This window comes from Lepidochelys olivacea, assembly GCF_965140295.1.
Source record: "Lepidochelys olivacea isolate rLepOli2 genome assembly, chromosome: 1".
NCBI lineage: Eukaryota > Metazoa > Chordata > Testudines > Cheloniidae > Lepidochelys > Lepidochelys olivacea.
The window spans coordinates 288760097-288783655 of NC_140411.1; the positions used below are offsets into that span (position 1 = coordinate 288760097).

General features: G+C 40.5%; 1 protein-coding gene across 1 annotated transcript in view; it reads left to right on the forward strand.

Moving 5' to 3' along the window:
- The window catches only part of CPM (carboxypeptidase M), a 67094-nt gene extending 59569 nt beyond the window's left edge, over positions 1-7525 (forward strand). Inside the window, exons 8-9 of the mRNA XM_084610133.1 lie at positions 4046-4194; positions 7172-7525. Of these exons, the coding sequence (XP_084466259.1) occupies positions 4046-4194; positions 7172-7423 (401 nt within the window). The 3' untranslated portion in view covers positions 7424-7525. The remainder of the gene's footprint in view (positions 1-4045; positions 4195-7171) is intronic.
- The last annotated feature ends 16034 nt before the right edge of the window (positions 7526-23559 follow it).

A 23559-nucleotide genomic window follows, 5' to 3' on the forward strand; every position in this document is an offset into this window, starting at 1 on the left:
ACCAAGACCACATTGCGCTAGGCATTGTATAAATACAAAACACTGTTCCCGCCCCAAAGAGCTTGCAGTCTAAGACTATATCTACACTATGAGCTAGGGGTGCCATTCCCTGCTCACGTACACCTACACTGATGAAAGTTAGCATGAGTATGTGTACACAGGCCCACTGGGAATCACGCCCCTAGCTGGTAATATAGACATAGTCTAAGTCATTGTTTCTCAATGACTGGTCTGTTGACCGGCATCGGTCCCTAAGATCACCCTAACAAAGTTTAGGAAGGCAGTAAGTTGCTCCCTAGTATCAAAAAGGTTGAGAAATACAGGCCTAAGTAATCTTCGCTTTCTGAATAGTTTAGAAAAAAAAAAAGTTAGGTGCCTACAGATATTTTGCTTTCAAGGAAAAACATAAGCAGTGTGGTAGATGGCCAAAATGGGTTTTCTTCCCTTACATAATTTATCAGTGGAACATGAGGGGAAGCCCACAGGGTTCTACAGTGTAGTAATATTTCATATGCAAGAATACCTTGCAGCAACTAGCAGTCTCAGCATAGGTCCTTATTTTGGGTTTGTTATTCTGCCAAAGTTTATATACAAAAACATATTCCCAAAAAACCTCTGTGTAGAGATGTGCTTTAGATGTTAATAAAGAATTGCAGGCCAGGACTTGTGGTATCAATTGGAACCGGAAAAGGTTCAGGAAAGGGCAACCAAAATGATTAGGGATATGGAACAGTTTCCATATGAGGAGAGATTAATAGGACGGGGACTTTTCAGCATGGAAAAGAGACGACTAAGGGGGAATATGATAGAGGTCTATAAAATCATGACTGATGTGGAGAAAGTAAATAAGGAAGTGTTATTTACTCCTTCTCATAACACAAGAACTAGGGGGCACCAAATGAAATTAATAGACAGCAGGTTTAAAACAAACAAAAGGAAGTATTTCTTCACACAATGCACAGTTAACCTGTGGAACTCTTTGCCAGAGGATACCAGACTATAACAGGGTTGGAAAAAAAAGAACTACTGGTAGTTAAATTCATGGAGGAGAGGTCCATCAATGGCTATTATTCAGGATGGGCAGGGATGGTATCCCTAGCCTCTGTTTGCCAGAAGCTGGGAATGAGCGACGGGATGGATCACTTGACGATTACCTGTTCTGTTCACTCCCTCTGGGGCACCTGGCATTGGCCCCTATCAGAAGACAGGATACTGGGCTAGATGGACCTTTGGTCTGACCCAGTATGGTCGTTCTTATCTTCTATCCACTGGCCATGCTTCTCATATTAAAGATGAAAGGGCCTGAAATTTGCCTAACTGAAAGCTGCAGCCATTCTTATTTTGGTCCCTCAGCTGAGTAAGTTTGGATGGCCCTACTTTATACTGCACCTCTGTCTGAAATGGGACTGTACATACATAATTTGAACTGGTATAACTGTTCTGGGGACCAGAAGGAGGTAAGAGTCAGATCAGTTGGAAGTCTTTGGGTAAAAAAAAAAAGGGAAAAAATCAGCATGATATCATGGTAGGGGTCGACTCTAGAGCACCAAATCAGGAAGAAGTGGAGGAGGTATTTCTTGGGCAAACAACAGAAATACCCAAAACACAAGATGGGGTAGTAATGGGAGACTAACTTCCCAGATATCTATTGGAAAATTAATATAGCAAAACACAAAATTTCCAATAAGTTCTTGGAATATATTGGGGACAATTTTTTGTTTCAGAAAGCGGAGGAAGTAACTGGGGGATAGCCATTTTAGACTGACCAAGAGGGAAGAATTGGTTGTAAATCTGAAGAGGGAAGGCCATTTGGGTGAAAGTGATCATGAAAAGACAGATTTCACAATTTTAAGGAAAGGAAGGAGTGAGAGCAGCAGAATAAGGAGAATGGACTTTCAAAAAAAGCAGACTTCAAAAACTGGTAGGTTAAGTCCCATAGGAAGAAAATCTAAGGGATAAAGGAGAGTTCAGGACAGCTGGCAGTTTCCCAAGAACACAATATTAAATGCCCCACTGCAAACTGTCCCTATGTGAAGGACAGATAAGAATAGTAAGAGGTCAATATGGATTCATCAGAAGCTCTTTAATGACCTGAATATCAAAAAGGAATCTTGCAAAAGTGGAGAGGTGGACAAATTGCTAAAGGGGAATACAAAAGAATAGCATAGGTATATAGGGAGAAAAATCAGAAAGGCTACGGCACAAAACGAATTACACCTAGCAAGCGACATAAAAGGCAATAATAAGAAGAGGTTCTTTAAATACAGTAGGAGCAAGAGAAAAACAAAGGAAAGTGTAGCTCCTCTACTTAGCGAGGAAGGACCGCTAATAACAGATGACATCAAGAAGACTGTTTAATGACTATTACGTTTCATTCAGTCTTCACTAGGAAGGTTAATGGTGACTAGATATTGAACACAATTACTATTAACAACATTGGGGGGGGAGAAGGAAACGCAAGCCAAAATAGGGAAACAACAGGTTAAAGAATATTTAGATAAATTAGATGTATTCAAATTGGCAGAGCCAGATGAAATTCATCCTAGGGTAATTAAGGAATGAGCTGAAGCAAGCTCAGACCACTAGCAATTATCATTAAGAACTCCTGAAGGACTGGAGAAGGGAGACTAAACATAGTACCTATCTTTAGAAAGGGCAACAATGAGGACCTGAGAAATTATAGGCCAGTCTGCCTAATCTTCATACCTGGGAAGATATTGGAACAAATTATTAAACCAGTTTATAAGCACCGAGAGGATAACAAGGTTACAAGGTGTGACGAAGTGGGGTTTTATTCATCTTATGTTGCATGTGAGTCTTACTGTCCTATACTAATATTGTGGGTACCTCTGTTTCCCTGTGTACTGCACCAATATTTCGATGGTGGGAATTGGGGGTGTGATTTTTGCTGAGGCCCTTGGGGCAGGTGAGGCTGCCCAGCTGTCTGCACATATGTAACCCGAGACACAGGAGACATCTTTTGCCCGGGAAGCAGGAGTACAGAAATCAGTTTTAAGACCCCTTAATGTCAGAAAAATGGCTTCGTTGTGTGGAAGGGTGCAGGGTTAATCCAATTTAACGCTGCTAAATCCGACATAAATTCGTAGTGTAGACCAGGCCTATAACAGGTGGTGGTAGGGTTATTTATTGTTGCAGTAATTTGGAGCAAGAGATACACATTAGCCTTTTGCCCATGATCCTTGATTATTCAAATGTGGTTGACTTTACTAATTAATTTTAACAGATAGATATTCTTTTAGAGGACACACATATACAATGAAATCTGGATTTAATACAGCACTTTTTAAACATTAGAGTAAGGTTTATCAACCTGTGGGTTTCATCGAACAAGTAAAAAAAAAAAACCAACAATAATATGGGCCGGGGTAAGTGGATCTGAACCCACAACCTTTACATAGTGGCAAGGTTGCTACTGAGCCAAAATTATACATTTAATTAAATATACTGAATAAAATAGCAGAAACTGAGCTAACACACTTCATCAATATTGTCTCAAATAGCTGTTGCAGACAAGTCAGTTAACAAAACTGCTCATTCTTGGAAATCTGGTGTGTTAGAAGATTTGGGAAGGCTAAAATATAAGTAAATATACAACTACTCTGTCTTTTTGAAACACTAGGCGAGAAGCAACGTTTGACCACACCAACAGGGTAAATGAGTTTTTGTTTTAAGCTAGGTAAATAAATTCAACCGCATAAAAGAGATTTAAGTAAGTTCTTTTGTAGAGAACACGTGCAGGAACATCAATGTAAATTACGAAATTGTACCTTTAGAGAATGAGATGGAAAAGCCGACATGGCTGCATTTTAACTTGATGGGAAGGTAAATGATTAAGAACTAAGAATTTTGTGCTGCTGCTACTTATTTTCGTTAGCAATATGTAGGAGACTGGCTCTATTGTCTAGTTTGGGGAGGAAATGACTGAAACAAGCCTCTGCTGCAATGAATGATGAAAAAACTGGCTTTTCCAGACCAGAAAATGAAACCAACAGTCACATTTACATACTCTCTCCCTGCCTCATAGGTATCAAAGGTCAAGTTCTTGACAGGCATGGACAGCCTATACCAAATGTAATAGTGGAAGCCAAAGGAAGGGAACATATCTGTCCCTATAGAACCAATCAACATGGAGAATATTACCTTCTCCTCCTGCCTGGAAGCTATGTGCTTAATGTAAGATGACTACTCTGCTAAACCTTCATTTCTAAATTATGTTCAGAGAGTTCTTGAAATTGCCAGAGACAGGAGCCTATAAAATTAAGGTGTTGGGGTTTGGATTTTTGTTTTGTTTTAATAAAATAAATGTACAGTGTCGACACAGGGCAGTGGGTTCCCCTAACTGCTGAGAACAGCCCTTCACCTCTTGGTAACATCATCAATCAATATTCATCTATTTAGCATTTAGCAATACCCATTACTTATTGAAAAGTGAGCAGGTGAGAAGTACAAAAGGCCTCATGTGGACACAGTACATGGGGAGGGGGAATGGCAAGGACTGGCATGACAGAACAAAATCTCTTTCATTCAGAGGCCTTTAAAATAGTAGTTGCATATTTTTAGGGTGAGCAGGATTAGATTTTTATTGGATAAGGTGTCCATAAATGTTGATTTCATCATACACATACCACCCCATCCAAAACTATTTCCATTCAGGATAATCAAAATTGAGAGGCAAAGTAAGAAAAATGTTGCTTAAGAAATTATTAGAGCTTGATTAAGGATATTTACTTTCTGTGTTTTGACATGTTGACAATTTGTCAAATCTAAAAAAATGCTTAAAAAACAAACATCCATAGTATCCATCGAAAATATCAAAATATAAAAAATGCAGTCAAGCCTGCCTATTTTGAATGTTTCCAGTTGAGGCATAGTGCTGCTCTGAAAAGTGACTATATAAAAAAATGGCCGCTCATTGTGTATGCAGAGCCATATTTGCCCACTTGAATGAGAAAAATGAGTACAGAAAATCCTGTTTTCTAAAAAGAGTGCAAAGTTGGACAAACTATCAGCATTTTCTAAAGCCTAATATCTAGGTGGTAACGTGACAGGCCTTCAACTAGTGGCAAGTTTGTCTTAATCAGTCAAATCCCAGTAGTGCTGATAACTTAAGATACTGCATTCTAAATGGTAACAATTTTTTGCAGGGATCTCAGGATTTCTGTGGCCATAACCAAAGAAGTCATTGTGGTTGATAAGGGAACAGAACTTGGAAATTGCTGCTCTGGGACTAGCCTAAATAACTAGAGACTGGATGGCAACTTTACATGTACTGGCAGAGGGCTGTGGAAGGGGAAAAGTGGTGGCTCCCTTCTATACTACCTCTCTCACAACCTGTGGAAGTCCCTTTGCAGGACTTCTGCTTCCACCTCCAGGGATGTTGCACACTGTATAGAAAGTAACTTGCTTGATTTAAGATGGAAGAGTTGCATCTTAGAGTTCTCTTTCTAATACTTGGTCTTTGCATCAGTTTCATAAATTTGAAATTCTTAAAGGCCAGCCTTACTCTGAAAAGTGACTGTAAAAATGCTATTTTGGGGTTCTATGCTTATTGCTAAGGCTAAGATTGTGTCATGGATATTTTTAGTAAAAGTCACAGACAGGTCACAGGCAAAAGAGAAAAATTCATAGAAGCCCGTGACCTATCTGTGACTTACTAAAAAATATACCTGACAAAATGGGGATCTGCAGGTCCCCACACGGCCTCAAGCGGAGCAGCTGCGCAGGGGCTAGGAGCTGCCCGCAGCAGCTGGGGGCTGTGGGGTATCCCTGCTACCCACAGCTCTGGGGGTCCTCCGCTGCCCATGGGGGCCAGAACTGCGAGGTACCCCCGGCAGTGGCAGCCACGAGCTGTGGGGGTTCCCCCGCCACCTGTGATGACTGAAGCTCTGGGGGCCGCCGGAGGTACCCCTGCAGCTCCCTGCCCCCGGAGGAGGCGGGGGACCCTGCAGCTTCCAACCACCGCAGGCTGAAGTCACAGAGGTCACTAGTAGCCACAGATTCCATAACTTCTGTGACAAAATCGTAGCCTTACTTATTGCTTCAGTGGATTTTCGCATCAGATGTCTGTTTACAAGTGATGAGATTTTTTTCCTACCTATGCCCTATAAACTTATATTGGGGATAAAAGTGAAGCTAGGTTTTTCCTTCTAATGCATCACCACAACTGACAGATTTTGCAGGCCAACTTAGGCCTTTGACAGCATCACTCAGCTCTTCAAAAGAGTTTCATAGATTTAACTAATTGTAACTTAATACACATTTCTGTTAATTTACAAGATAGAATAAAATCCACTGCTCACTCAATCTTAGCTGTGTTGACTCCACAGAGCTACAAGAGTAAACACATCACTTAAGTTAACAGATATGACTCTGCACCTTGCGAGGGGATTGACTGAGTAAGAAGCTGCCATTTTTATACAGTCACTTTTCAGAAGAATAGAATCTCATTTAAAAAAAATAAATACACTTCCCAACCTACAGCCAGCAAAGTGAATGACAGTTGTTGACTCTAGTTGTTTGGCCTATGCAAGGCAGAGACTCCCATCTAAATGTTAATACATGCAACAAGCAGCAAGGAGAAATCCTAATTGATGTCAGAGGTCATGATAATATAGTTATTATTCCCTGTGGATATTTCCATCCAGTATGGACAAACACATTCTGAGTTCTACCCAGCACTTTACTCTTGTTCCTAGCCTCTTAAACAAAGTATTCTTATTTCGGCTCACTCAATGCGGACATCATTTCTTTTGCTCTGATAATTTGAGTCATCCAATAGTTCATTGTTCATTCATCATTAGCCAATAAACCAGCTAAAGCAAAAGTAACTAAATCCCTTTTGTTCTCTGTGAAAAAGTTGCCAAGAATACCTAGTATGTTTTCTCCTCTGTTATCTATGTTATTGCAATTAGACTTGAACATATGTAAAATATTTCTCTCCCTTCTCATTTAATGTTCACTCTATACTTTACTTTTATCTTTACTTTCACAATCTACTTAACTAATTTATGCAGGAGGAGCGCTACATCTAATCTCTGCATTAGATGCAAAGAAGCACTCTACAATATTTGTAAAGTAAATTATGTAACTAAAATGACTAGAGCTAGCATGTTAAACAAGCTAGTAAGAACATTTTCTTGTTTGTCCTTAGGCTACAGCACCCGGATCTGGATCAATACTAAAAACACTGCTAGTACCAAACGGTCCTGAAAACTTCAGTGCTTTGAAATATGACTTTGTTTTCTCAGAGGTCTCCACCATAGCAAGAGATGCTTCGTGCCCTACCAAACCTCTTTATCCAGATTTTGAAACCATTTCAGCAGCAGTAAAACCTACTTTGCATTTCTTGGCTTTAATGACTGTTTTGTATACAGTTTTCAAGGAAGAATTAGGTGAAACTTGAAAACATTATCTCTAGCACATCAATGCACAAATGTGTTTTTTAAGAGCTAAAAGTTGTATTTGCAAAAGAGTGTATATTATTGTATAATTGAATACCGAGGGTTTTTTTTAATCAAGTTTACTATATTTTTAAAATGTTGGCCGGACAATCAATAAATGTTTTGCCTGTTTAAATGTACCAGAATAATGCTGATATCCATTCCCCTTTTGTAAGATCAAGCTTGCAGCAGGTTTGTCTTCACAAGCTGAAGGTAGCTCAGGTGTCTGTCTGCACCACAGATATACCAGACCCAGACCTATCAATCTTCACCTGAAAACAGTGTCATCTCCCACACTGTGTAACTCCTCCTGTTAATTTCCTTCTGAAGTCCCTGTAAGCTCTTCATTGACACTTGACTCAGTATGCTTATAGACTTCTGTTGTAAGACACAGAATGGTCCACCAGGGATATAAGTGTCTCCCACCTCCCTGTCTGGAGAAGTATGTCTCAAGGCATGCTACCTTTGAGTGACCTGCCTTTGACTACAAGGCCACGTGAGCATAATTTTCAGCATAGATACATAACCCCTCAGATATTCTCTGTACGTACATCTCACAATCACAATGACCAGTGTGAAACAGGCTTTCAGTAGAGACCTTTCATGATCCCTTTTTGGTAAACCCCAGGGATCCCTGAACCCATATGTGCTCCTCTGCCCTTGGGTCACTGTAATCCTATCAAACAGAGAAGAAAAAAAAGTCTCACTTAAGAAAGTTGAAAGCTGATCTAATAGTCCTCCAGAAACTCCACCTCATTGAACCTGAGGCTTTTTTTTAGTAATTACCCAGCCATGTCTAGGGAGGCGTCAATCCAGTTCAATAAAAAATTGAACCCATAAATCTTATCAACTGATAAAGACATGGAAGGAAAGCTCTTAATTGTTAATGCTAGCATCTCCCACGTTACGCACACTTTTGTTAACTCTATGCCCCCAACAAAGATTATTCCTCCTTTTTCAATCAATTATTTTGAGATTGACTTGTCCCTAGGAAACCAGATTATATCAAGGGACTTCAGTGAAATGTTAGATCTGCTTTTGGACAGATCGAGCAGACTCCACCATTCCTGGTCCTCGGTGAGGCAGACCATTACTGCCCAGACGGAAGAACGGGGCTGAAAGGACACGTGGAGGCGGCAGCACCCTTGAGGTAGAAACAATTCCCCTTTTTCTCATCCCTGCATTCCCTATAATTACAGTGGGAATGTTTTTTTGGTATCAGGTGGCTTGATATTTCTTTATTATTGAAATACCACCTATTATGATCTTTGATCACGCTACTCATCTCCTGAAATGTAGGGGCTACCAGAAGATGGAGATTAAACTCCTCTTTACTAGTAGACACACAATTTTAAAAAACCTTGTGGAGGAAGAAACACAATTTTTCTTTGAGACCAGTGACAACGCTATGAACTCCCAAGCAATCTCACTGGACACTTTCAAGGCATTCTTAAGGGGAAGAATATCATCCTACTTCTTTCATAAAAAGAGAGCTAGGCAGGGTGAGCTGGTGAATTTAATGTAAAGGCTCAAGGAGGCAGCTCTCAGCTATGCTGATTCTCCCTCTTCTGATAAACTCCAAGATATGAAATTAATACATTAACCTCGGCTCAGGCTGAATTTGCTTTGTTTAGAGTAAAACAGACATACTAGGAATTCAGCAACAAAACTGGGAAATTAATTCACTGAAAGCTAACATCCCCTCAATTCACTCGTCAGAGGCAGATACTCGCCACTCAAAAACATATTAATGAACAATTCTCTACATTCTACCAATGCCCATATTTAAAGGAATACTCCCCTGATGATTAATTACTTGAGGAATACACCAAAAAAACCTGCAATTCCCCCAGCTAACAGAAGAACAAAAAATTTGGCTTGATTACCCTTTACAAACTTGTGAGAGTATGGAACAAGAAATTGGGTAAGGCCCTGGCCTCAAAGGCTTTCCTGCTGAATTTTATGCCCAATTCAAAGACAGACAGTCTGGCTCCCAGACTGGCCAAAGTATAAACTGCCCTCTTCAATGAATGAAGCCCTAATCTCGGGAGGTTTTAAGCCTGACAAAGATGCCTAGGAACATGCTAGCTATTTACTAATATCCATAATCAACTCTGATATTAAAATATTGTCTAGAATCCTAGCTGGATGATGAGAAAAAGCAATGAGGAGCATAATACACCTGGACCAGGTGGGTTTTATACGACAGAGACAAGGGTCAGAAAACACTCATCTTAATGTGCTGTCCTACTATCAAAACCACTTGAAACTGATGGCTATTCTGTTGGTGTTTGTGGGAAAAGCCTTCAATAGAGCAAATTGGATGTATTTTTTCCTCATCCTATAAAAATATGGACTTTGTCCCTCTTTCATTTCCTAGGTTAGACTTGTGTGCTCCAATTCCAAGTTACAACCAATAACTACATCTCCCCTCTTTTCAGTCTTTAGTCCCACAGTAACAGACAGAGCTGTCCCTGCCTTCCTTCCTATTTGATTTGGCCTTGGAATACAACTTAGAGCACGCTAGGGGATCCAAGGTATTACACATAGGGTCCTAACAGACAAAAATATGCTTCTGTGCTGATACACTTTTATTTATCACCAACCCCCCTCAGGCTACCCCCAACATATTACAAAACCTTTGAATTGTTTGGGAAAATCCCAGGGCACAAAATTAATTGGCATAAGTTGGAGGCTGTCAGTATCTCTCAGAAAGTGCATAATGTCACCCTCTTAGACAAAACTTTTCGCTGGCAACAGGAGGAAATCAGTCACGGGCTTGGCAGTCCGCTTTTCTAGGAATATAAAAGAAAGTCAAAATTAATGTTAATCCTCTTATCGCACTGATATCTTTGGATTTACATAGATGGCAGGCCCTCCCTCTATTGCTTTGGGGTAGAGTTTAATATATGAAAGATGAATGTCCTTCTAATGCTTCTATTTATGCTTAGCTCCTTGCCAGTTTATAATTACCTTTCTGGTATTTTTTTTTTCAGAATTAACATTTGTAAGATCTTCTTGTGAGGTATGGGCAACAAGCCCAGAATATCCTTTGAGAAAAACCATGACTGCCTATCAAATTAGGAGGCTTTGGGTCTACCAAACTATAGGCTTTACTATGTTATCCTCAGTCTTGAGACAAGTGGCATAATGGTTGGCCCTTCAATGCTCAGGATCTCCAGCCTGGCTGTACATGGAAGGAAGGAACTGTAGCCCCACCACCACTAGAATCAATTCTAAAAATGAGTCTCCTACCATTTTCCTAAGAAGAAATCTGTCACAATTCTGACATCTTGGAAAGCTTGGTATCTGGTTGTGTCTGTTTAAATATCATCCCTTATTACATTCAAAGACTTCAGTTTGGGGTCATTCCAAAATGTTATAGACCCACTCTATAAATTTAAATTTAAAAACAAAAACAAAAACACACAAAAACACATTTTGAGCATTAATCACATAATTGAAAATGAGTCCTTCATGCTCTTTCCTTGTCTTAGGAAGCAGGAATGGCAATAATTTCATGCTCTGCGACACCAGTTTGGTTCAGATGCCTTTGCAGCCCCAGAATCCCTCACTTTGGAGCTTCCTGAAAAAGTTACACTGTCGACTTAAGTCATTGTCTAGTCTGTATTCCAAACTATCAGGCAAATTGGCAATCAGTAGGGACAATGTTAGAAAGAAATGGGAAAATGAGTGATCAGTTTCCCTTACCAACATTCAGTGGAATCAGATTTGTTCCACTATACAACCCCAAATCTAGCAAGCTGTGTTAAGATAGGGCCAGTAGGAAATTCTTTGGAGAATGCACTGGATTCCATATATCCACTTTGGAGAATCCACTGGATTCCATATTTTCAAGTCCAGAATACCCAGGTTTAACAAATGCTGATGCTGCAATGCAGCAGGTGCTAAACTTACACCATATGCTTTGGGATTGTCCTGCGAGCTGTCTTTTCTGGACAGAGATAAATATATGGACCAATTTCTTTCTGTCCACTAATGTGGAACTGCAGGCTGGCCACACCATCCTAACCAATCCATCTTGGAAACTGAAGGCCTTTGAAACAGTATGGCTAGGTAGAACTTGATCACAGCCAAACATCTAGTTCTACAATGGTGGCAGTCCTAAGTACACCCAACTATCGAAGAATGGTGTTTTCACATGGGGAACCTGGTGGCAATGGAACAAATAATGTTTTACAGCAGAAACAACCAAGTTTATAAATATACGGGTCCCATTTTTAGAAGCATTGGAATAATCAGTTATAAAGTCCCCATTGGGTAAACTTTTTTGCACCCACTACTCAGACCTTAGACCCCCTCCTGTCTCCTCAATCCATCGCCTTCCTCTTCCCCCTCTCCTCTCTGTCCTATCGTTCTTCTCCTCTCCTCTTTTATTTCCCTCTCAGGCTTTACCTTGGCCCTCCTTTTCCTCTCAACACTCCCTTTTCACTTCTGCTTCTCTCTTTTTCTGAAAGGAAATAGCTCTGGAGATTAGTTTTCATCTTACTTTACAAAGAACCCCAAACTAAGACTGAATAATAAAATGACCATTAGTACATTACTGTGCAGGCAAATCTCTTTAGCCAGACAAAAGCTGTCTTTGTTATATTATTCTTTGCCCTTAATAATGAAATTTGATCTTACTTACTTTGCTGTAAAATCAGATGTTGGTTCTATTCCAGATTAGTTACCCTTCTTCTCTTTGTTCTTTATTGTTTATTTTAACACAGTTAACATAGAAAACAAAGACTACATTTAAAAAATAGTTGGGTTGGGCTGACGTATAATACAAAAAAGAAAGGAAACCTTCCCTCTGTAACTGGAGTTCTTCGACATGTGTGGTCCCTACCTATATTCCATTGTGGATACAAATGTGCTCCATGCACTTAAGACCAGAAGATTCTTGCTAGTAGCATCTGTTGGTCTGTGCCTGTGCTGTTCCCTTCCTAGTGTTCTGAAGCAAAGGTAGAATGGTCTCCAGTTCCTTCTCTACCGTGAATTGAACCTATGATCTGAAGAAGAGAGGAAGGAGGGCAGGTAGTGGAATACAGATAAGGACCACACATCTTGAAGAACTCCGGTTATGGAAAGTAGGTAACCTTTATTTCTTCAAGGGTCGGACCCTCTGTGTATTCTACTGTAGATGACTGACAAGCAGTCCTCATGATGGAAGTGGGTATGAGGATCCCTGTGGCATTGAGGATTAAAAGACCACCAACCCAAAGGATTAAAAAAGGATAACAAAATTAATGGGTTTATGGAAGAAGAACCTGTCAAACTAAACCTTATTTTTTTTAATATTACAAGATTGATTAAGATAACAGTCTTGATGTAATATACTTAGACCTCTGTAAAGCATTTGACTTGGTATTGCACAAAATGTTGATTAAAACACTAGAATGATATAAAATCATCATGGCACAAAAACTAGCCAACTGATAGATCTCAAAATGTAATTGTAAACGGGGAATCAGACTCATAGAATCATGGAGTGGGAGTGTTTCCAGTGGAGTCCCACAGGGATCAGTTCTAAACCCTATGCGATCTAACATTTTTATCAATAACCTGGAAGAAAACACAAAATCATCTCTAAACTTTATCAGTGATGACACAAAAATAGGTGGAGTGGTAAACCATGAAGAGGACAGGTCACTGATTCAGAGCAATCTGGATCACATGGTAAAATGGGTACAAGCAAACAATACAGTTTTTAATATGGCTAAATGTAAACGTATACATCTAGGATCAAAGAATGTAGGCCATGCTTACAGGATGGTGGACTACATTCTCGGAAGCAGTGACTCTGAAAAAGGTTCAGCTGAACTTGAGCTTGCAGTATGATGCTGCGGCCAAAATCGCTAATGCAATCCTGGGATGCATAAACAGGGGGCATCTCAAATAGGAGCAGAGGGGTTATTTTACCTCAGTACTTGGCATTATGTGACTGCTGCTGTAATAGTATGTCCAGTTCTGGTGCCCACAATTCAAGAAGGATGCTAATAAATTGGAGAGGGTTCAGAGAAGAACCATGAGAGTGATTAAAGAATTAAAACACACACCTTCTAATGATGGACTCAAGGAGCTCAATCTATTAGCATAACAAACAGAAGGTTAAGGGGAAACTTGATTATAGCCTATAGGTATCTATATGGGGAACAAATATTTAGTAACGGGCTCTTCAATCTAGTAGACAAAGGTATAATGATCCAATGGCTGGAAGTTGAAGCTAGACAAATTCTGACTGGACATAAGGCATAAAGTTTCAAAAGTGACAGTAATTAACCATTGGAACAATTCACCAAGGGTTGTGGTGGATGGTCCATCACCAACAGTTTTAAAATCAAGATTGGATATTTTTCTAAAATGTCTGCTCTAGGAATTACTTTGGGGAAGTTCTGTGGCCTGAGTTATGCAGGAGATCAGACTAGTTGATCACAATGGTCCCTCTGTCCTTGGAAACTATGAATTTGTGAGGTCCCCGAAGACTGCAGAAGGGCAAACATAGTACCCATCTTTAAAAAGGGGAACGAAAAGGACCCAGGAAATATAGACCAGTCAGCCTAACTTCGATACCTGGAAAGTTACTGGAATAAATTATTAAACAATAAATTTGTGAACAACTGGAGAATAAAAGGGTTATAAGGACAGCCAGCACAGATTTGTCAAGAACAATTCATGCCAAAACAACCTAATTTCCTTCCTTGACAAGGTTACTGGCCTAGTGGATAGGGCAGATTTTAGTAAGGTGTTTGATACAGTCGCACATGACATTGTCATAAGCAAACTAGGGAAATATAGTCTCGATGAACTTATTGTAAGGTGGGAGCAAAACTGGCTGGAAGACCCTACTCAAAAAGTAGTTATCAGTGGTTTGCTGTCAAACCGAGAGGACATATCTAGTGGGTCCCTTACTAGTCAATATTTTCATTAATGACTTTGATAATGAAATGGAGAATATGCTTTCAAAATACACAGAGAACACCAAACTGGGGGGGTTGCAAGCACTTTGGAGGACAGTTTAGAATTCAAAATGACCTTGACAAACTGGAGAACTGGAATGAAATCAACAAGATGAAATATAATAAAGTACAAAGTACTATACTTAGGAAGGAAAAATCAAATGCACAACTACAAAATGGGGAATAACTGGCTAGATGGTAGTACAGCTGAAAAGGATCTGAGGTTTATAGTGGACCAGAAATTGAATGAGTCAGCAATGTGATGCAGCAACAAAAAAGGTTAACAACATTCCAGGATGCATTAAGAGGAGTGTTGTATGTGAGATAACTGTCCCGCTCTACTTGGCACTAGCGATGCCTTACCTGGACTACTGTGTCCGATCCTGGGCGCTATACTTTCGGAAAGATATGGACAAATTGGAGAGAGTCCAGAGGAGAGCAACAAAAATGACAAAATGTTTAGAAGACCTGACCTCTGAGGAAAGGTTAAAAACTTGGGTATATCAGTCTTGAGAAAAGATGATTGAGGGGGAAATCTGATAACACTTTTCAAATAAGTTAAGGGATGTTGTAAAGAGGATGGTGATCAATTGTTCTTCATGTCCACTGAGAGTAGGACAAGATGTAATGGGCTTAATCCGCAGCCACGTATATTTAGGTCAGACATTAGGAAAAACTTTCTAACTATAATGGTAGTTAACTCTGAAATAGATTACCAAGGGAGGTCCTAGAATCCCCATTATTGGACGCTTTTAAGAACAGGTTAGTCAAACATCTGTCAGGGATGGTCTGTTAACTTGGTCCTGCCACAGTGAAGGGGACTGGACTTGACGACTTCTCGAGGTCCCTTCCAGCCCTACATTTCTATGAATCTATACATCAGCTGAGGAGGTATGCACCAGGATGTAGTGTCTTGTGAAGGTCTGAATACAACTCCACGTGGCTGTTTTACATATGTCAACAAGAGGTACTCCCCAAAGAGAAGCTTCCAAAGTAGCCTTTTATAGAATATCAGGGTTGGAAGGGACCTTAGGAGGTCAGCTAGTCCAACCCCCTGCTCAAAGCAGGACCAATCTCCAACTAAATCATCCCAGCCTGACCTTGAAAACCTCTAAGGAAGGAGAATCCACCACCTCCCTAGGTGACCCATTCCAGTGCTTCACCACCCTCCTAGTGAAAAAGTTTTTCCTAACATCCAACCTAAACCTCCCCCCAGTGCAACTTGAGACCATTACTCCTTGTTTTGTCATCTGGTACCACTGAGAACAGTCTAGATCCATCCTCTTTGGAACCCCCCCTTCAGGAGTTGAAAATAGCTATCAAATCCTGCCTCATTCTTCTCTTCTGCAGACTAAACAAACCCAGTTCCCTCAGCCTCTCCTCATAAGTCATGTGCGCCATCCACTAATCATTTTTGTTGCCCTCCCCTGGACTCTCTCCAATTTTTCCACATCCTTCTTGTAGTGCGGGGCCCAAAACTGGACACAGTACTCTAGATGAGGCCTCACCAATGTTGAATAGAGGGGAATGATCACATCCCTCGATCTGCTGGCAATGTCCCTATTCATATAGCCCAAAATGCTGTTAGCCTTCTTGGCAACAAGGACGAACTGTTGACTCATATCCAGCTTCTGGTTCACTGTAATCCCTCGGGTCCTTTGCTCTGGTGAAGAAGGTTCTCACTAGTTGCAGTGGAGGAGTCTGACAACTGGTAGCAGAGCAAGATACAACCAGAAATCCACTTAGTTTTTGCAACAAGATTGCATGCCCTCTCATGCATTCCATAAGGGTAACAAAGACACTGGGTGACCTCCTAAATAGCTCTGTTCACTGAAGACAGAAACCCAATACTTGAGGTACATCCAAGATGAAGTTTCTGTTCCTCATAAGAGATGAGGTGGAGAGAAAACACAAAAACAAAACTGGTAAGTGTGTGAATTGATTCTTATGGAAATCAGGGACTACATTGGTGACAAATTTAGGGTGTAGTTCCACATGCAGAAAAACTGCAGGATTGAGTGGATACTTTTAGGATCTATTTAATCCATCATGCTATCCATTATATAATTTAATTTGAAAACAAACAAGCTTGTCTTTTAAAAAAATCACTTTAATTTAAAGGCAACATTTACAAAAAACAAAGGGAACATACACTAGATTTCTAAATAATTCACTTGGAATTTTCATAGTGACAGTGATATTCAAGCAAAATAGCATACATCACTTAGAGGTAAGGCTGCGAGTTTGCCACAGAGGTCATGGAAATCACAGATTCTGTGACTTTCTGAGACCTCCGTGACTTTTGCAGTGGAAGGTACAGCTGGCCCAGAGGCTGCCTGCCTGAGCAGGTCGAGTGGTCCCCAGGCCAGCCACACCAGCCACTGCTGGGACAGTCTTAGGTCACCACGCCCCTCCCCACTGGCAGCAGCAGGAGTTTGGGTACACAAGGGGGCTCAGGGCAGCATTTACCTTGGGGGGCTCCCCAGAAGTGGCTGGCTTGTCCAGCTCCTAGGCAGAGGCACAGCCAGGTGGCTCCACATGCTATCTCCTGTTGTCACCACCCCTGCACCGCTGCTGCCGCCCCCTCCTCCCCAAGCACCAATGGGAGTCCCAGGCCACCCCACCCACGCAGAGCACCTGCGGCACCCCTGGGCCACCTCCCACCCCAGAGCACCCAAGTTTTAGTCAGGGTATATAGTACAGGACATGGGCCATGAATTTTAGTTTACTGCCCGTGACCTGTCCATGACTTTTACTAAAAATACCCATGACTAAACCATAGCTTTACTTAGAAACAACAACTATATTTGAAGAAAATAAAGCCTTTTTTCTACATATAAACATATCTGTTAGTCAATTGTGATGAGGTCAGCAACACTTCAGAGATATTCCCTGAGTACAGAAGGTTGACCTTGAGTCTTGACATATACAATAATTTGGTCTTTTGGCTGAACAAGTTGCCCCTTTAAAGGGTAAATCTTCAACAGTGACCTGTCCCTCCCCGGGAACCCCTGAAAAGTGAAACCAGGATTCATGTTGCTATCAGTCTAGAGGCTGCATTGTCCAGGTCTACTGCAGCCTGGAGATGATCTGGCCACCAGCCTACCTTCTTCGGTAAGGGCCTGGAAGGGACACTTCCCTGGGAAGACAGTCTCAAAAATCTGAAAACTTGGAATAGTTGACAAAATTCTACTTTGCCAGTAATGCTTGATAATTGACTATTTGGAATTGCAAGCTTGTTGATGTGAATACCTTTCTTCCCAGAAGATCTAGATGGTTAGCTTCTTTATCCAAAGGGGTAAATCGGCTCTGCAGTTGTCTCCACTTTTCACCACCAGTTTGCACCACGAAGGAGTTCAGGACAGGATGAGTGAACAGAAAACTCTACTCCCTTAGCTAAGAAAATATATATTTCTCTGCTTTTAGAAGTAGGTGCACATGGTGCTGGAGTGTGCCACACCATCTTAGCCGGTACTAGCAGAGCCTCATTCACTACACTAGGAGCACCACCCTACTAGCCCTGCACTCTCTAGACCGTCCAGGAGCTGTGCGGTGATTACCGGACCTTGTCCACAGGGATCTGAAGCACCTTAGCAATGTGCCTTAATAGCTACTGGAATGGTTTGTGGTCATCAGGCACAAGATAGTAATGCTGGGGCAACCACCTTCTCAGGAGAAGATGATGATAGATCCAATCCTCATTTCTCCTCTTCCTTGGGCTCTGGGAGAGCTCAGCTTGCTCTCTTGAAGAAGAGGGATATTAGTGTAATTATCTACAGGAATGTACCAATTCTGGCTAATGTGTATAAAGGTCCCATGGTTCTCAATATGGCCAGTGAGAAGGGTGCATTGTAAGGCTTGTTTGCGGGTTTTGCCATTTTGTTTAAGTGGTTGTTTGCCCTACATGTTTGACCCCCTTCTTGTTCATCAGTTGCTGCCCTTTTTCAGTAAGAGTGGGGAAACTGTGTCATGTGACTTGGGAATAGCCTGCCTAGTAACAGAAGAGCACAAAAGCCCGGCACACCCTGTGAAGCATGCTGTCTGTCCCAGAGGCAGCCCCATGTCTGCAGAATAACATCAAGGAAGATCAACTCACCTGTTCCCAAGTGTGCTCCTGATCCTTGTTGTCCAGTCCATGGTGTTCCTGGTCAGTGTCTTTGTCCGTTCTTGTTCCAGCCATAGTCCCGATCCTGTTGTGGCAGCTCTCTTCCCCTCCTAGTATGCCTGTGAAATGGTGATGTACAGTTTATCTTGTTGACCCACTTATAGTTTTTGGTGTTCTGGCTTTATGCCAATTTGCGTGTTAACTATCGAGTTATTTTAATAAATTTTATTGTTGTTAGTACCCATTAATTGCTTAGTGCTTTTTCCTTCCTTTGGTGGGAAGGTCTGGGAGGTGAGGGAAGGGGATTGCTATTGGTGACCAGAAACTGATCAACGGTACCTGTAGGAAGGAGGGAGGGGAAAATTACTTCCTGGCTTGTCTTCCAATCTATTGGGGGTTTAACACCATCGTGGTTTGAGGTGGTCCCCAGAGCATAGGGTACCAATGGTATGCCACCTTATAGGGTTGTGGAGGGGCCAGGAGTTTCAGGATCCTGCAGCCAGGCTAACTTCCCTGGGTGAGGACCAATGACGGTCCTTTCTCAATGTCAGACACTTCAGACGAAAACAGAGCCCAGTTCTAATGGCAACACCCTTGGTGCCACTGATGTTGTAGCACCCCTACTGCTGGATGGCAGTGGAGAACAGTCTCTCTCTTAGTAGTATTCCTGTACCAAATGGTATCAAAAACTCCCAACAGAAGATAGGTTCCAAAAGAATGAGAAGTGCACGGATCAGGGAGGAGAAGGATATCCTCACTGGTAGTATACCTCTCCCTGAACAGGGGATGAAGATTTTTGTCTCCTGTACTGATGTAGCTGGCATAGGAAGGGTCATGGAAGTCGTAGCTTCCATATGTGAGCATGTCAGTACCACCGGTGCAAATGGCTCTTTGTAACATCGTCTTCTTTGGTATGGAGGGTAGTGGAAGCCACAGTGTTTCTCCTTGCTCTGTACCGATGGTGAAGCAGTAGCAGCTGGTACTGGTACCAAAGTAACCTTAGCCTTTCATGCCTGAAACTTGGCCCCAGGGCTCTTTTGGAATCTGTGACCAGAGTACAACAATTCAGCCAACTCAGAGGGAGTTGGGGAGACAGTCTTCCTCTTAGGAGAGGATTCGAAGGGAGACCTCTCTAGATTTTAGTGTGCTTCCCCTGTGTTCAGGAGTCTTCAACGCTACTTCTACTCACCCCGGTTAAGAAAGCCACGGTGCTATGAAGCATGCTTTTCAACACCTCTGACCGATGTACAAGTGAGTCGCCCAGCCCAGATCAGACAGAGGTCTCATCTGCTCCAAAAGATGTTTTATGATCCTCAACTCCCATGCCTGTTGGGTCTGGCTGGGCAAGGAGCAGTGGATTGTTCATCTCAGACCATGTGGTGATAAGAAGGAACAGTAGAGGCAATTGGTACACACCACCCCTTACACTTTTGGTTCAGAGCACGAGGAGGGGAAGAGCACAGGCACAGACCAACAGACAATCCCAGCAAGACTCTCCTGGTCTCAGGAGCATGGAGCCCATGCATATCCACAATGGAACACACACAGGGGACAGCATGTGAAGAACCAGTAGTAGAATGGCAAGCGGTAACAAGAATGTATGCAGAGAAACTGGGAGGCAGTGACAAATTCTTAACTCCCATTTTCAGAAAGCTGCTGAAATAATCTACGCTCACTGAGAAGACAGAAGGCAAAAATCTGATTTTCTGAAATTGTGATTCCTCTAAGAATTGATTTCTTATTCTTCTCTTCTGTAGAAATGGAATAATTTTGCAGCATTGTAAAGCTGATTTAGTCCACTGAATATTTAATGTTTTGCAAATTTTGTATATAGTATTACTATTGTGTATCAAACTTTTCCAAGGTGAGTAACGATTTTAGTTACCTTTTCAATAGATCCTTTGATTTTGAGCATATTTTATGTCCTTACTATTCATAATCAATCTTATAATGCAGCTGTTTATTTCACAACGTATCTTACTGCACAGAAACTCTATTGGTTATATACTTGGGTGTGGCATAATAGAGTACAAGTCCTTCTACAAGATTCAGAAACACTATCAACTACACTATTCCTTAGCAATGTTATTGTATTTGGGATGGCATACATAATGGATATCTGTGCTCAGCACACAAAATGTCAATCAATCATCAGGTTATTTACAGGTCCACTTTTAGGACATTTTGTTTCACATAACCGTATTTTGGGCTGAAGGGGGTTAATTAGCACACAATATTACACTTTTTTTTTTTAAAAAACACAAGTTGTGGGAAGCACTTGTTAGCTATTAAAATTTTCAAACGTTTTTAGCCGGGGAAAATGTGAAGCTGGACAACTATGTTATTTACACTGGAGGTGAACTGAAGGCAAAGAAATCAGAATGCAGAAATTTCAATACTGTATGGTTAAAGTTTTAATTGTACAGTTGTCATGTGGATGGAAGAAATAGTCCCATGTCAGTAAAACTCTCTAAAAATAATTGTTTTCTTAAATAGCTATGACTTCCCTCCTTTCTTCCAGTTGTTAGACACCCCCTTTCTACAGCAAAATCAGATCGTTTTTGAGTAATAACGATTTCTCTCTTACGGATTTCAAGTCACATCTTCCTCAAATCCTACAGTGGTGTCTTCCCACCCCACCCCACCCGCAGTACCAGGCCTTTTGAATGATCAAATCACAACAACATTTTTTTCTTATATGGATATATTATATATATAAAAAAATGCACATATTATAGTTCAGTTTATTCCTTTTGTTTAATGTGATATGTTTTATATTGGGTTTATTGTAGGTACAGGTATGCATTATTTTTATAACAAATTATATAATTCCATTAATGGAAAAAATCAATGGCAATATTAATAAAAGTACAGCCATAGTGTAAACTATCATTGCATTATCAAACACTTTATCCATTATGCTACCCAACTTCTTTCAATCCATAGGAAACTACAGATATTAAATGAGCTACAAGAAACCTCCCTCATTCTCCAGTGACTTAGAAACACATCGAGTTTACAAGGTAAATTTAAATAAATAAATAAATAAATGAATAAAATTGAAGGTCAAGGACAATGTAGATTAACAATATCTCTGCACATGCAAATTACAATTCACTGAGTTTTGCTTCTCTGTAAATTAACCATAAGAATTTTCCTATATTTGTTAAGTACCTTCTATAGAGAAGCTATTAATTTTTTTCTACATTATAGTAGGGATTGAGGTTGTGCAAGAACACAAAGATGAGTTACATACCAGTAAACACAGAACAAGATCATTGACCGTATGAATCCACAAACCTGCAATACAGCAGGAGCTCAGAACCTTCTAGTTAGCAGTATTCATTGACATTAAGTTCTGATGGTTTTCACCTTAGTTGGCATAAGTAGTACATGTCCAAAGCCCACTAAAATCAACGAGAAGCCTTAAGAGCTTCCCACTGACTTCAAATGACTTTGGATTAAGGTTGCACATACATGGATTGACAAAAAGTTAATTTAAAAAACAGTGAAAATATATGCTGCCAATGAGGAAAAACAGATCTCATTCTCTAACAGAGAAAATACTGACCTTGAATCCTTCAAATCATTTTGATAATTATATAACATATTCAAGATGAAAAAATTAAAAGACAACAAATGCCAGGAGGGATTTCAAAAGATTCTTTATTACATGCGCTCTATTTTATAAACAGAAAATAAAACCTTGAGTTCCTTAAGAGTTGTGATTTCGTACAACAAAAGACACTAAAACCATTTTAATATATCCTGCATATTTTTTCCAGCAATGAAAAATTTGTTTCTTTTAAAGAAAACTGTAGTACGTGCGCTTTTTGAATGCTATTTAATTTTAATGGACACTGACAGACAGTACTGATATTTGCTATTACAAATCCTCTCAAAATATTTTGATTAAAATTTTAAGCCATTAAAATATTGATGCACCTATGAGCGGTGTCTATATTGCACAGCTGTTTGAAATCACTACAAAGCAGGGTGGTCTTATTTTAAATGAGCAAGGGCACAATCCTGTAATCCATATACATTCTCAAAGACCAAAGGAATTCTGCATGCAGAAAAACTGCAGGACGGAGCAAATACTTTCAGGATTTATTTAATCCACCATGCTGTCCATTATATAATTCAGTTTGCAAACAGTTTGTCCTTTTAAAAAAAAACAACCATCGCTTTTTAACTTAAGGGCAATATTTACAAAGACCAAGGGGAAATATACCAGATTTCTAAAGTATTGCTAATAAATATTAACATTTACAATATACTACAGAGATTCAATCACTTGGAATTTTTATAGTGTTAGTGCTATTGAGTAAAACAATATAGGTCACTTAGAAGTAGTAACTAAGTAGATAGGTTGCCTCTCTCCCCCTGCCCCCCATTTTTCTACATAACTCTATGTTTGTTACTCAACTGTGAAGAGGTCAGCAACATCTCTGGGACTTTCATTTTTTTTTTTTTAAATTTAATATCCCGTCTACATCACAATTTTTAAACTATGTCAGAACTCTTAACACCCAAGAGTTTAGCTTCAGGTGTGGTGTGGACTGGGGGCTTTATTTCTGGGGAGCTGTGTTAAGTCAATCCTTCTAAGCACAAATAGAAGGCTACCAAAGAGAAAAGTGTCTCTCTCCAAACCAGGGAGTGAACAAGGTTTGGAATTATTGCATAAAGACATGCAGTAGTTTCTATTTATATAAATACACAAATATCCCTGCAGTTCTTAAAATTCACCATGTGGTCATCCAAATATACACACCTTGTATCATTCTGCACCAGATGAGGTGAAGGATCCCAAAAATGTGTAATAAATATCACACATGCAGTTCTAAACCTTTGACTGTGTACTCAGAACAGTATTTTTTCAAACATACATATTGTGACAAAGTTCCTCCTCTACCTTGGTGGGTCCTGTGCTTATTGGCGGATTTTGCTCGCCGCAGAGATTCACAGGAGCCCTCAGTTTGGCCACTTTCGTGGCTCAAATCTGCCATTCACTCAGATACTCTCTTTCCCC